General features: G+C 39.8%; 1 protein-coding gene across 2 annotated transcripts in view; it reads right to left on the bottom strand.

Annotated features, from left to right (window-relative positions):
• The window catches only part of mrps5 (mitochondrial ribosomal protein S5), a 62559-nt gene that overhangs the window by 38747 nt on the left and 10167 nt on the right, over positions 1-13645 (bottom strand). Inside the window, exons 2-4 of one of the 2 annotated variants that reach the window (XM_042333458.1) lie at positions 7203-7346; positions 3822-3947; positions 2254-2487 (exon numbers count right to left, since the gene is read on the bottom strand). In XM_042333458.1, coding sequence (XP_042189392.1) covers positions 2254-2487; positions 3822-3947; positions 7203-7346 — 504 coding nt within the window. The remainder of the gene's footprint in view (positions 1-2253; positions 2488-3821; positions 3948-7202; positions 7347-13645) is intronic. The other variant, XM_042333459.1, reaches the window with a different exon arrangement.

Here is a 13645-nt window from a genome sequence, read left to right as displayed (position 1 = left end):
CACAGACAGCTGAATAAACAACATAAATTTCACTTGACTTTCCATACTACTGTAGAAAATATCAGTTAGTGCAGGTAACAATGTGTTATTTGTACAGATTCCATTTCCAATGTCAGTTATTATAACTAAAAATGTAGATTATGATTGAAATAGTAATGCAGTTTTTAAACCCTTTTTTAAAAGTCATCAATTTTTATATTAATAATAATCCTTCCATTTGGTATAGCGCCTTATCACGTTGGAAGGATGTCTCAAAGAGCTTCACAGGATTTACTGTAAAGAGAATTGACTGTATTTTTGTAGGCAAACTTAACTTGGAATGAAAAATAAAGCAGTGCAATCACAATTCCTTTCAGAATTGCAATGTTCCTATTAAGCCGAGAAATAAATCTGGACTCACTGGTTTGTATTTTTTGGACATATAGTGACTTGCAGTTTAGTTACCTGAAGATTTGTTAAAAGAGGAATATGTAAACTGCCATCTTCACTGATGGTCAGTTATTACTTACAAATAATGGCATTTACAGATTAGTGAAATATATTTTGTAAATGCAATGAACAGGAGGAACAGCTTCTTAATCGTTGAATTGGAAATCAGTTGCCTCCGGCTAATCAAACAGTTTATATTACTCACTAGATTGCCAAAATAGTAGCTATTTATTTATTCATGCAACTGGGCAGCAACAAATGTTTTTCTGGCTACATATATAGTACATTACATAATCCACTTGCTGTAAAGGCATTTCAACAAAAGATAAAAAAGTAACAACTGAATATAGATCAAGTCAATCAAAGTGGTATTCACACAGCTCACTGCCCATCACTGCTTCTGAATCAATTTACTTACACGTCTTTCCCCACAAAAAAATCTGTATGAATTCATATGTCTTAGCTGAACTGTAATGTGTCAGTTATAAAACAAAATATTGACTGGAATAAAACTCGACAATACACTAAAAATACTTTTAAGCTATAATTAGGCTTTAGTTAGCTTGGATGAGCTGACAGTCATGAACCCACCTTGTTTTTACAATTCTACTCTTTTACAATGGGATTAGACCAGGGGGTTTCAAGCTGGGGATGAGGGGGTGCAAACAGGTTTTCTTGCTTTTCAGTATTTTAGTGTGATTACAGACCCGGCCTTGGGAGAGAGAAAATACTGGTTCATCCTGTTTCCTCTAACTGAAATATCAGTCGCTAACCAGCCATGGAGAGACAAGCCCATACTTCCCAAGGAGCGCACAAACATAGTATGTTCTAAAAAGACGGTAACATGCATGGGACATTAAGCTCCGAAGGGGAGCGCTGCGCAAAAAAGTTTGAAAGCTGCTGGTTTAGACTAAATGGCAGTCTTTTTGATGGTAAACTCAAAGTCATGAAAAAGCCATTTTTAGCTGTACCTGATTTGGTGCTGGTGCTTTCCCTGTCTTTACCCTCTAGCACCATTGGTCCAAACTGATCAATATTGGTGATAGTAGAAAGGATGTAACAATGTTATATATGATATCCCTGATTCTGCACAGGCACAAAAACTAGCCTAAATGGGACCGCAGTTTTTAAAATAAAAAGCAAAAATTGCATGATTAGTGATGTTCAGCATCCCATTTTTTGGTAAGCATGTTCCAAAGATTGCCCTCCCTCTTGTAACCCTCTGTTGGAGAATATTAAAACACTAATAAAAATCCTTGAAGTCGATATAGCTCCTTACCATATCATCAAAATGTCTCAATGTAAAGTGTAGGGATTGTGTATTTGTAGGCAAATGTAGCAGCCAAATTGTTCATAGATTGTACTGTTGTCCCACCAACAGCCATAAAGTGAATGATCATTTTGATTTACCCTGGGGGTGGAGATTGTGTTTGGCTTTTTATTGAGAAATTCTTGACAGCACCAAAGTAACAAATCATTTCAATGAAAATATAAATACATATGTTAATATTCCAACTGTCAACTTGATTTATTAAAAATCAAACAAAATGACCTAACTTCAAACCCAGAAGCTTGTGATCAAAATCATACTTGACAGATATTGTACTTATATCAGTTTCACTCTCAGGTTTTGGGCTATTCCAGAGGGTGCTTTTCTACTCTGGGATGGGTGCACTTAAAGAACCAGTGCAGAAGCATGCCTCGAGTCAGTCAATTACACAGCAGTAGCGGAGACATCTGTGGCTTAAGACTATTCAGCCCCATCATTTTTGGCAATATTTTACATTCTTTTTCAGCCAAAGTTTCCAAAATACTTTCTCTTACCTCCATTTGGCCCAGGTTCAGGAGAACCTAAGCTGATTCCTCCCCAAGAGTTGCCAGTCCAGCCTCTTTCTCTTTTGATTTTCATTGCCCTCCTCTTTTCCCATTCTTCCCTTTGTCGAAACACTTCAGCCTGCAGCTCTTCCTGCTGCGCTTGTTCTCGCTTTCCTATTGACTGAATGGTTCCATCTTTCACAACCGGAGCATTTAAACCAGGCCAGAGGAACCCAGCTCGTCCTTAAAAAACAGGGATTGTATTAGATTGATGAGTAAGCCATTAAAATCTCTAAATCAACAAGGCCATTGTGACACAAAATCTTGAAGATTAGTACTTTCACACTACATTTCCACCATCAGTTTTCCATCATAATAAAGGTGGAAAGTAATACAAATTATTTTGATGGGTGAGATTCTCAAGTAATGTCCAAATCCCTAGCTCTCTCTCTCGCTCACACTTCAGGCTCATAAATACTTAATTACCTTCCTTATTCTCCACATTATCTATCTATATATATATATATTCTTATTCCCATTTTCTTCTTCTGTCTTTCTTTTTAATAAATCTCATCCCTCATTCAAGATGATCTCATCTATTAGTAGAAATTTTCCTAAAAGAGCTCCTTCTGTCTAATATCTAGTAAACATAGATACTGATATACATTAAGAGAGAAAAAAAATTAAAGTTGCTTGGTATGAACCCCCAAAAATCCATGTAATTGGTGAACCTACAGATCAGTCAGGAACTGCTATTTCTGGGTGGGCTGAAAGCTTGATCCCTGATGGAGGGACCAGAGATATGAAATTAGTCAGTTCCAATTAGTCAAGGAGTGGATGTCGCAGACGTAGGATGGGGTAAGACAGTAGAGAGAATTAAAAGTGAGGACGCCAATTTGAATGGGAATAACTTTCTAAATTATTTTCAGACACATTTAAGACACTGGCTGGAGGCCACATGATGGCACAGCACCCTGGTGCTTCAATAGTCCCACTAGAGTGGAGGCATATGAGTTGCCATTTCTGATTTTCCTCATAGGAACTTCCGAAGCTCAAGGGAGGGATAACATACAGCGCTGATGTCTCTATAAAGAGGTTGGAGAAGAAACCAACCCATCCAGGGTGAAGGGGAGAGAGAGAAAGAGGTGGGGGAGGAGACTGAGACAGAGTGACTCTGCTGGTTGAAGTCCAGCAGAGAGAAGTGGTAGGTTGCTCGCATACCTCTTAGTATAAGAATGGTGCATATCCGGGGGGGAAAAATAGAAAAAATTAAAATTAGGAAGAGAAAATCAAAGAATTGAAGGCCTGTCTGTAATGACATTTGAAAGTTTTGAACATAAGGACATAAGAATTAGGAGCAGGAGTAGGCCATTCGGCCCCTCGAGTCTGCCCCGCCATTTGATAAGATCACGGCTGATCTTCAGACCCAACTCTAATTACCTGCCCTATCCCCATATCCCCTAATACCTCTATTTTTTAAAAAATCTATCAGTCTCAGCCTTGAAGACGTTCAAGGACCGAGCATCTACAGCCTTCTGGGGTAGTGAATTCCATAAATTCAAAACATTGTTACTTACCCTCACCAACCAACTGTCCTCTATTCAAATCTTTCTTTACTTTTCTCTTGGTTCTCTTGCCCCTGCCCTTTCGTGCTCCAGCCCCAGTTTCTGCCAGCACACCTCGCCATAATTCATCTGCTGTCACTGCAGAAAGACATATTTTCTGCATGAGGAAGCCACTCAGCATTTGAGATTAGCATACTATTTGTTTGTAGACTTGGTTCAACATCTTACAAATACACATTACTTCGACCTCAAGATCTTACGCCTTTTGTTTTATATTGTAGGAATTTCTGTTTGGTATAAAAATGAACATGTAAATCAATGTTGTAAATAATAACATAGAATTGTAAATGGTCAGAAATGGCCATTGTAGTCTATCTTCCTCGTCCCACAGTAAAATATACCAATAATATTTACAATAACCCCTCAATTGATTTCTTCTGAAAATATCTCTCTACTTTCCTCTTGAATTTCTTGATATATCCAGATCTACCACCTCCCCGGGTTGTCCAACAACAACAAAAACAACTTGCACTTTTGTAGATCCCTCCACGCAGGATAGCGTCTCAGAGCGCTGTCCATTCCACCCATTTATTGTTTTCCATGTAAAATAATTCAAAACTTTCCCTCTACTGAGGGAAAGCCTTGTCCCTTGATGTAGCGCTTGTGACTAGTTAAGCAGTACTAAGGTTCAGTTTATTATTATACCCTTTAGGATCATTAATATTTCTCCCTGAACCTTCTTTTTTCCAGTGTGAACTCCCCATCCCTCCCACCTCTGTAGTCCTTGAAGCTTACGTGCCTAACTCAGCTAACAATTTAATTCTCCTTTTTATCTCCATTATAAAGGTGTCTAATATAAAATGCTGAATAAGTTCATAATCACTTCATGCAACTTATTCAAGAAATCCAATTTGCTCTCTTCAGTGAGGCTCACACTGCGCTGATTGTTCCATCGGGATCCAAGAAATTCAATTTATATGTTTTAGCAGATGAAAGCCAATGACAACAGATTGTATGCCAAGTAGTGAAGAATAAAATTTTTAGGCCAACATAGCTGTGGCCTGTTTCTTTATAGTCAGAATAATAGGAAACAAAACCAGTGAAAGTTTAATGGGTTTTTTTCAGTATCACTCTGGAAATGAAGCAACATAATTTTGTCCTTTGCTATAAACAGTCTGCATGATATCCCCAAAAATGTGCAATGTAGCATGTCAGACAAAAAGCTTTGAAATGGCAGTTCTTATTGTTAACCTCTTCATCAACATAAGGTATAATTCTATTGAAGCACTCAATACACTACTAATTTCCCATTATGTCAAACTCACAGAAGCTTGCGTGACTGTTACTGACAAATTTTGCAATTTTCTTGAAAATCCCAACTAATTACATGTTTTAATGTGCACTTTATTTGCAAGATTTCAAACAAGCCAGATATGACGGTGTTTAGTCGATCAACAGATAAAAGTCAACAAGTTAGATCATCTTGATCCCTTTTTTCTTTGCACCAGTTTGAAACCCTTCTTTCAGTGCCTTATTTGGAGTCCTGTAGCTCAGTGGTTAGAGCACTCGCTTTGCAAGTGAGAGACCTGGGTTCAATTCCAGGCAGAGGGCGAAACCTTGGGCAAGTTTCCTTACTCCACACAGAGCCTAATAATAATCCCTCCAAAAAAAACCAATAATAAATTGGTCATTTTCAATCAATGACTGTTTGTGGGACACTGCTGTGCGCAATTGGCTGCCGCGTTTGCCCACAAATATACAGTCAATTCACTTTACAGTATATTCTGTGAAGCGCTTTGGGACGTCTAGAAGACGTGAAAAGCGCTATATCAAATGCAAGGATTATTATTATTAAGGATTATTATTATTTGTTCTGAAATTTCATGGTATTAATCTAATTTCATTCTATGACTTTAAAAGTTTTAAAAAAACTACTTGAATACTGATCTCAAGAATAATGCACTATCACTGTTGTGCTGACTGGAAGGTCGGCAACAAGCTGCAAACAAAAATAACTCTTCATTATAAATTGGAAGGTCCCCTTTTCTGAATGTGTCCGCAGAGAGGTGGCAGCCAGCCAACACAGCTAAGTGACAGTCGCTGCTGAAAATGGAGCTTCAACCTCAATGCCACTTCTAGTTTCCATTAGCGTTAAAGAAATATTTGCAATGTCAGATTCCATTAATTATGTACCCTATGCTACAAATATGTCATATTGGAGGTTGAATCCCTACACTTCGTTAACAATACAAGTACAGCATAAAGAAAAAAAGGGGCACTGAATAATGTTAACATTTATTTCACTGCCTTTATGATAATTTTTAAAAGTAAAATTTGTTTATACTAGAGTTATGAAATGATGCTCCTTTGAATAAGTCTAGAATTTATTTTTGTGCATTGTACTAGATATAAAATCGGCTTATTTTCAAAGTAAGTTTTCCTTTTTTATTAAAAAAAAGTACTCAAAGCTTAATTGCCAACATTTTATTTAAAACCTTAAATATCGGCGGTTTATGCCATTAACCTGTAATAATCCTTGAACTAGATATAGCGTTTTTCATGTCAGGTGAACGACTCAAAGCACCTCCAGGATTTACTGCAAAGTGTAGTGACTGCATATTCTGTAAGCATTTACAGTTTATCATATTCCACAATCAAAATTGAATTTTTCTGCTCTCTGGCAAAATCATTTGTAAAAGAAAGACGGCTAGAAATGATTTAGAACACTGCTGGAAATTGAGATAACGGCATCATTTTTCAGGTGGATAATTAGCATTTTTCAGGTCAAATTCCATTTCCCCATTGCGGTAAACTCTGATAATTCATTTCAACCCCTTAGAATGCCCATGTCTTGTAAAATACTTTAAAAAATGTAGCTCATATGTTTTTTTTAAACAGAATTGCATGTGGCTACCTTTGAAATAAAGCCTAGAGGCTGAAGGTTTCCCAGTTTCTGAATCATTAAAGACTGTCAAGAATAAGCAGCAAGGAAATAATTCTTTCAATTTGAATATAATTATATTAAAATATTCTGGGACTGCCAAAAAAAAAGACATTGTGGGGGGGGCATGCTATGACTACAAAAGGAAACCAGCAACAACCAATCAAAGAGAGATCAGACTGTTCCAGGGTGCAAACCCCTCATTGTTCAGCACCTCTGGACATCCTCCTGATGTCAAAGGTGCTATATAAATGCTATGTGTTGTTGTTGCTTCCTAACTTCCCTCTGTTTTAGTAGTACAATACACTGTAGACTTTGCCCTTCTCTTGGATGCGTCAATTAAAAGTAGCCCTTCTGGCTATTATAAGTCTAAGCTCTGCAGAATAATGACAAAAAAATGAAATGGCTCGGCCATTCAGTCAACACACTTACTGCCATCAAAAGAGACTTACATTTATTGAAGAAACTGGTGTACCTAAACTGCTGCAACACAAACGATGGTGGTGTAGATATTGGCAATCCAGCACGTGGAACCCAAGAGCAGTGAAAGAAGGGGCAGTTAGTCCACTTTCTAGTTGCTGACACGGATATACCACCTGTAAAAAAAAATGTGGACAGTTTTTTTTGCATTTATACAAGCAAATAGCACTTACATACAAATGACAGAAGGAAATTAGTTACCAGGAATCAAACTAACATGAAAATTGATGAGACTACAAGAACATGGAACAATGGAATATGATTTAGGTACCACCAGTAACCTGATCCCATAACTCACAAAAAGATCAAACTAAACATTATGATTGATCCCACAAGAGAGATACCATTTCTCACATCTTCTCCCAACATTATTAAATCACTAATTAAGCTGTAAAGAAGTATTTTTTCATAATATGTTCCTTGGGGCTCTGTTCTTGGGCCTCTCCTCTTCAAGATGTACATGCCCCCTCTTGGTGACATCATCCGCAGACATGGGGTCAACTTTCACTTCCACATGTGGATAACATCGAACTCTTAATAATAATAATCCTTGCATTTGATATAGCGCTTTTCACGTCGGGAGGACGTCCCAAAGCGCTTCACAGAATATACTGTAAGTGAATTGACTGTATATTTGTGGGCGAACGCGGCAGCCAATTGCGCACAGCAATGTCCCACAAACAGTTGTGGATTGAAAATGACCAATTGATTATTGTTTTTTTTTTGAGGGATTATTATTAGGCTCTGTGTGGAGTAAGGAAACTTGCCCAAGGTTTCGCCCTGACCTGTCTGGAGTTGAACTCGGGTCTCTCACTTGCAAAGCGAGTGCTCTAACCATTGAGCTACAGGACTCCTCTTATCTCTCTGCCTCCACCCTTGACTCCAGGACCACTGCTGTTCTGACAGAATGGCTGTCAGACATCAAGTCCTGGACGAGAGCTAACTTTCTACAGTTGAACGTCAACAAGACCAATGCCCTCCTGATTGGCTCCGTCAGTGCCTCCACACCTCAGGCACTGGCAGCATCACCATCATAGATGCACACTCCACCTCACTGAGCCAGTCCGTAACCTTGGCGTCTTGTTTGACCCTCAACTATCCTTTCTACTCCACATCCGTGCCTGCCTTCCCCCACCTCCTCAACATCGCCCGGCTCCACTACTGTCTCACCCCTCAGTCTGCCGAAACCCTCATCCAAGTATTTATCACATTTAAGCTCAACTACACCATCCTTGCTTGTTGGTCTTCCCAACTCTACCTCCACAAGCTGCAAATCATCCAGAACTCGCAGCTCATGTCCTCTCCCGCACCAGGCTCCGTTACCCTATCACCCCTACCGTTGCCTGACTCCACAGGCTCTCCATCCCCTAGAGGATAAAGTTAAAAATCCTCATCCGCGCCTTCAAGGCCCTCCACGGCCTTGCCCCCTCCTGCCTCTTTGATTTGCTAACCATATATCAACCTGTCCGTTCCCTCTGCTCAGCAGGCTCTGGCCTGCTCCATGACCCCCGCCCGGCCCGCCCCACCATCGGCGGTCAGGCCTTCAGCCTCTCTGCCTCCACCCTTTGGAACTCTATCCCACAGTCCCTTTGCCTCGCTCCCTCCCCTGCCTCCTTCAAGGCATGTCTCAAGACCCTCCCCTTCGACCATGCCTTCGGACACGCTCCTACTCTCCACCCTCTCTGATCCATCCACCCTGTTCGGGTCCAAATCTCTGACTGTCCAGCGCCTTGGGATGTCCTCCTGACGTGAAAGGTGCTACACAAATTCAATTTTGTATTGTAATTTTGTATTGTATAAAATGTCATTGGAACAACTTGCATTTTTATAGTGCCCTTCACGTCGGACGGCGTCTCGGGAGCGCTTAACATTGGTGGAGCCCGATGCTGAGCCAGAAGCAGGGGGAAGGTGACTGTAGGCGGAGAGAGGGGGGAGGTGAAGCGATTGGGGAAGAGAGTATCATAGCTTTGGAGCGTAGTGGCTGAAAGCACTGCCGCCAATGGTGGGGCGAAGGGTCCAGGGGACAAGGAGGAGGCCAGAGCCAGTCGAGTTGAGGCAGCAGGTAGTAGTGTAGGGAGAGAGCAGGTTGGAGAGATGGGGGGGTGGCAAGGTATGACGGGATTTAAATACAAGAGTGAGGATCTTGAAATCGATCCGCTCTATAACAGGAAGCCAATGCAGTTTGACAAGGACTGGGATAACAACTTAGAATGAACACATTCATATCTCAGCCTTGGAACATTCCAGCTATGTGCTCACCACAGCTGGACTCTTTCTGTTTTTCTATATTGTTAAATGTCAGGAGAAGAAACATAAATGCAACCGTCACTATAGCAGCACAGTGGTAACTTAAAAATCACTTAAAGTGGAGAAAAAAAGCTAAGTACTATATAAGTACTTTGATCAATCCACCAATAAAACAAATAGTCACCAGTGAGCAGAGTTTTGTTAAAAGCAAGATAATGTTATTCACTCTCTACTCCTATTTATGATACTTCAAATACCTGTACTTCAAATACCTGTGTTTTTTTTAAAAAATGAACAGAACTACTCTAATCTGACAATCGTTTCTCATACTGTGATTCTGTAAGGCTTTTACCTTGACAGTGTTTGACAGTGTATAAGATCCTGTTGTGTCCATTAGGGCACAGATTACAACATGCTGATTACACTCTTGTGTTTTCACACACAGTAAAACTCACATAAGTCGTATCAGTCGGGACAATAACAATTAATATGCATTTAATATAACTGTATTATTATTTAATATAACGCAAAGTATGTTTAAATCGTATAAAATCTAATTTAATCAATAATCTACACTGCGCTTATGAACTTCAAGTGCGCAAGTTTTGACATGTCAGACCATTTCCCATGTTATGATTGCGGTAAGTCCGTTACGACTTAGGAGATGATTTGCTTCATAAAATAGGACTAGTGCAATCTAAGAAATCTAAGTGGTAATTGGTAGGAAACTGAATGGAACTCGGGTGCATGTACGATTTAGGTAATTATATGATTTATAAAGGTAAGACTTATGCAAGTTTTACTGTAGATGCTTCTGCAGGTATTAGATGTGTTGGAAAAGCTGTTCTCACCTGCCTAAAGTACTCTACAACTTATATAATAATAATATTAATATTCCTTGCATTTGATATAGCGCTTTTCAGTCTTCTCGGCATCTCAAAGCGCTTCACAGAATAGACTGTAAAGTCTAGACTATAAAACTTGTGTCAAAGCCCTCATTTTCACAATGCCTGTGGCATTTTTTCTACCATATTCATCTGTCACCTTTGACATTGACAAATGTTCTACTCTGCTGAGTTACTGGAGAAGTTTGTTCAGCATGTATTTATTCCTAATTACACTATTCAAACTCTTTCGCCAAGCTGTGCATCTGCTCTAACACAATCAATGTGGGAGAAAGTTCCAGATTTCCACCACCATTTGGGTGAAAAAACTACCTCCTGGTTTCACATTGTGTTACCACAACACAATGCATCAAATAGCCTCTGCTGTAAACTTTTTATGATGCTAACGTGAGGCCCTTCAATACTTGCCCAAGTGCCCAGGGGAGCTATGAGCCCCCATTCTCACGCTACAAAATACAGTTGCTACACTTCACAGAATATTATGTGAAGCACTCTGAGATATATTCCTGATGTGAAATGTGATATTTCACACATCAGAATTATTATTACAGCTCAGTTTAAAGCCTCCCGACCAAAGGAACATTTGACCAGTCAATAAGTACCAGCAGCACTTTTGAAATGTACTGAACATTGTCACACCTGTACCATATGTATCTGTAGGTTCCATGCGCTTCAATTCCACCACAGAATTATCAGCTCATCAATCCTTGGTTAAATAAATATAAAGTGTCATAGCTAGACTGAGAACATGGAAAAGTACGCAACAAAACAAAGGCCAATTAGTCCACCAAAGACAAAGTTTCAGCCCAGCTCAGCTGGTAGCGCTCGTCTGCATCAAAGGTTGTGGGCTCACGTTCCATGTTGGGCTGTGAATTCCCAGTGCAGGCTGACATTCCATTGCAGTGCTAGGGAAGCACTGCGTTGTCGGAGGTGCTGGCCTTCAAATGAGCCTGTTCAAGTGGATGTTAAAGATCCCATTGCACTGGTTGAAAATAGAAAGGAGTCTCTCCCTGCTCCCTAACCAACTTGGGCTAAGGCACAGGGAGAGACCCCAGTCGAGTTGGTGATTTATGGCTGTTTGTGGAACAATGCTGTGTGCAAATTGGTGGCTGCATTTGCTTACAAATTATATAGTCACTGCACTTTACAGTAAATCCTATGGAGTGCTTTGAGATGTTGTCCCAATTTGATAGACGCTATATCAAAGACAAGGATTATTACTGTGATGATTAAAATTCGGCAAAGTATCTGTATCTCCTCCAAAGACAGTTAATTAAAACTTCACAATATTTGCCCAGCAGAAAGTTATGGAGTGCTGGTGCATCTCTGTTTACACAATATTTATAACATTAAAATTCTACTTTTATATTTAGCATTTTTTTAAAAATAAGTGAGAAACCTAGCTGCAAGGCCAAGGCTGAAATTGCAGGCATACTCAGCACACAAAATAACTACTTTTACTGGGAGTATGTTCTAGATATCCATTGTGGGGGGTAAAGTTCTCTCGACCTCTGGTCTCCTCTGAGACTTGTTAATTTTGTAATTATGTTCTCTAGTTCTGCAATCGTATTTCTAATAGTCTGCTACATCTACATTATTTGTCTCTCAATATTTTAAAAGCCTTCATCAGATCCATTTTAATTTTTTTCTAAAAATAAAACACTGCTGCATTGTAGGAACTGCTATGCATTTGAACCACAGCTTGGTAGGGTGGTCCCAGCTGGACAAGGAGCGGGAAAGCCTGTCAGACAGTGATATCAATGGAAAGCTCTGCAGTTATAGGTGATTTGGACTCCAGCAGCACTCCAATGCACACTCTGAAGTCCTCGAGGCTTGTTTCTTGCCAACCTCTGCCTAATACTCTCCAGATTCCAACAATCTATCTCTGCAATTTCCATGTGTATGTGGGATGCATGGAAATCTCAGTTTGGTTTGGATACTTCTAAGCGTGGTGATGGGTTTCCGCATATGTCAGGCACCCAGCTGACCAAAAAAACGTGTTAAACCAATATCCTGTCTGCTGATTCATGTGACTAAAGATCCCCATGGCACTATTTGGAAAAAAGATTTTCTTCTAGTGTCCTGGCCAACAATCACGTCATGGCTGTTTCGTGGGACCTGCAGCATACAAACTGACCAACGCATTTGCCTACAAACACAGTCACTACACTTGATAGTAATTACCAGTGAAGTACTAAGGCGTTTCAATGTTATAGGCACTATATTGTATTGTCGGAAAGGTTAATTAGTTTGATACATTGATTTCATGACATACTGCATCAGTTATGCAGTATTAGTCAAGATATTGAATTTCACAATGCACATTTAATCACAATAACCATTTTGTTAATATCTCATTTGAACACAGTCACAGAATCATTCTGGATTGGAATCTTGCTCATGAGGATATATTGAGCTGAAATGTTAAATATCACAGTTTTTATGTAACAGAGGTTGTATACAGGGACACATTATTCTCACATGGCAGGAACAGGCCTTGAAATTAATGCTGATACAGCTAGACATAATGGGCTGGCCAAAGAGCAGCTGAAACCGCCGTTCACACCTTCAGTAATCCCAACTTGACCATATTCCTTGATGGTCCACTAGTTCCACTATCCATAAGCTCTGGCTAAAACAGAATTCTGCTACCCTCAACCTCACCAAACTATATGTCCAGCATTCCAGTTCTTACCATGCTTCGCTGTCCCTGTCTCTCAACAGATTGACTTCAAGATACTCACCCTCACATTTAAATCCATTCATGCCCTAACATTGCCCTATCAATGTTGTCTTCCCCACCACTCAGATAACTTGCACCTGCTGCGCATCCCCCACCTCCTAGCATGGGTTGCTGAGCTTTCAGCAACTGTGCTTCTAATTTCTGGAACACCCTCCGTCTATGCTCCCATCTCCTCTCTAACTGCTTTTAATTCCCACTTAGAAACCTACATCTTTGACCATGCCAACAATCCCCACCTCCTTTTCAGATCCAACCCTGTCCTGAAATGCTCCAAGACGTTAGTTTTCCTATTCTATGTGAAGTTTGCCATATAAAATTGTTGGTTGGGACCTGGGTCAAGCATTAGTGGGGATCAGTCAGGGAATGGTGTGTAGAAACCTTGGTGGGTAGGTAAATAATAAAGTAAAAGTTAATGACTAAACATTATAGCAAATTTGTCTCTGGCTCAATATGAAAAAAACGCAAAGAGATTGACTTCTTAAATCTGTGTGCCACATTTGGTTGAAATCATTAAACATTT

The sequence above is a fragment of the Callorhinchus milii genome, unplaced genomic scaffold, assembly GCF_018977255.1.
Source record: "Callorhinchus milii isolate IMCB2004 unplaced genomic scaffold, IMCB_Cmil_1.0 Scaffold3, whole genome shotgun sequence".
Lineage (NCBI taxonomy): Eukaryota > Metazoa > Chordata > Chondrichthyes > Chimaeriformes > Callorhinchidae > Callorhinchus > Callorhinchus milii.
The sequence above is the reverse complement of the archived record's forward strand: the minus strand, read 5'-3'. Positions and strand labels throughout refer to the sequence as shown.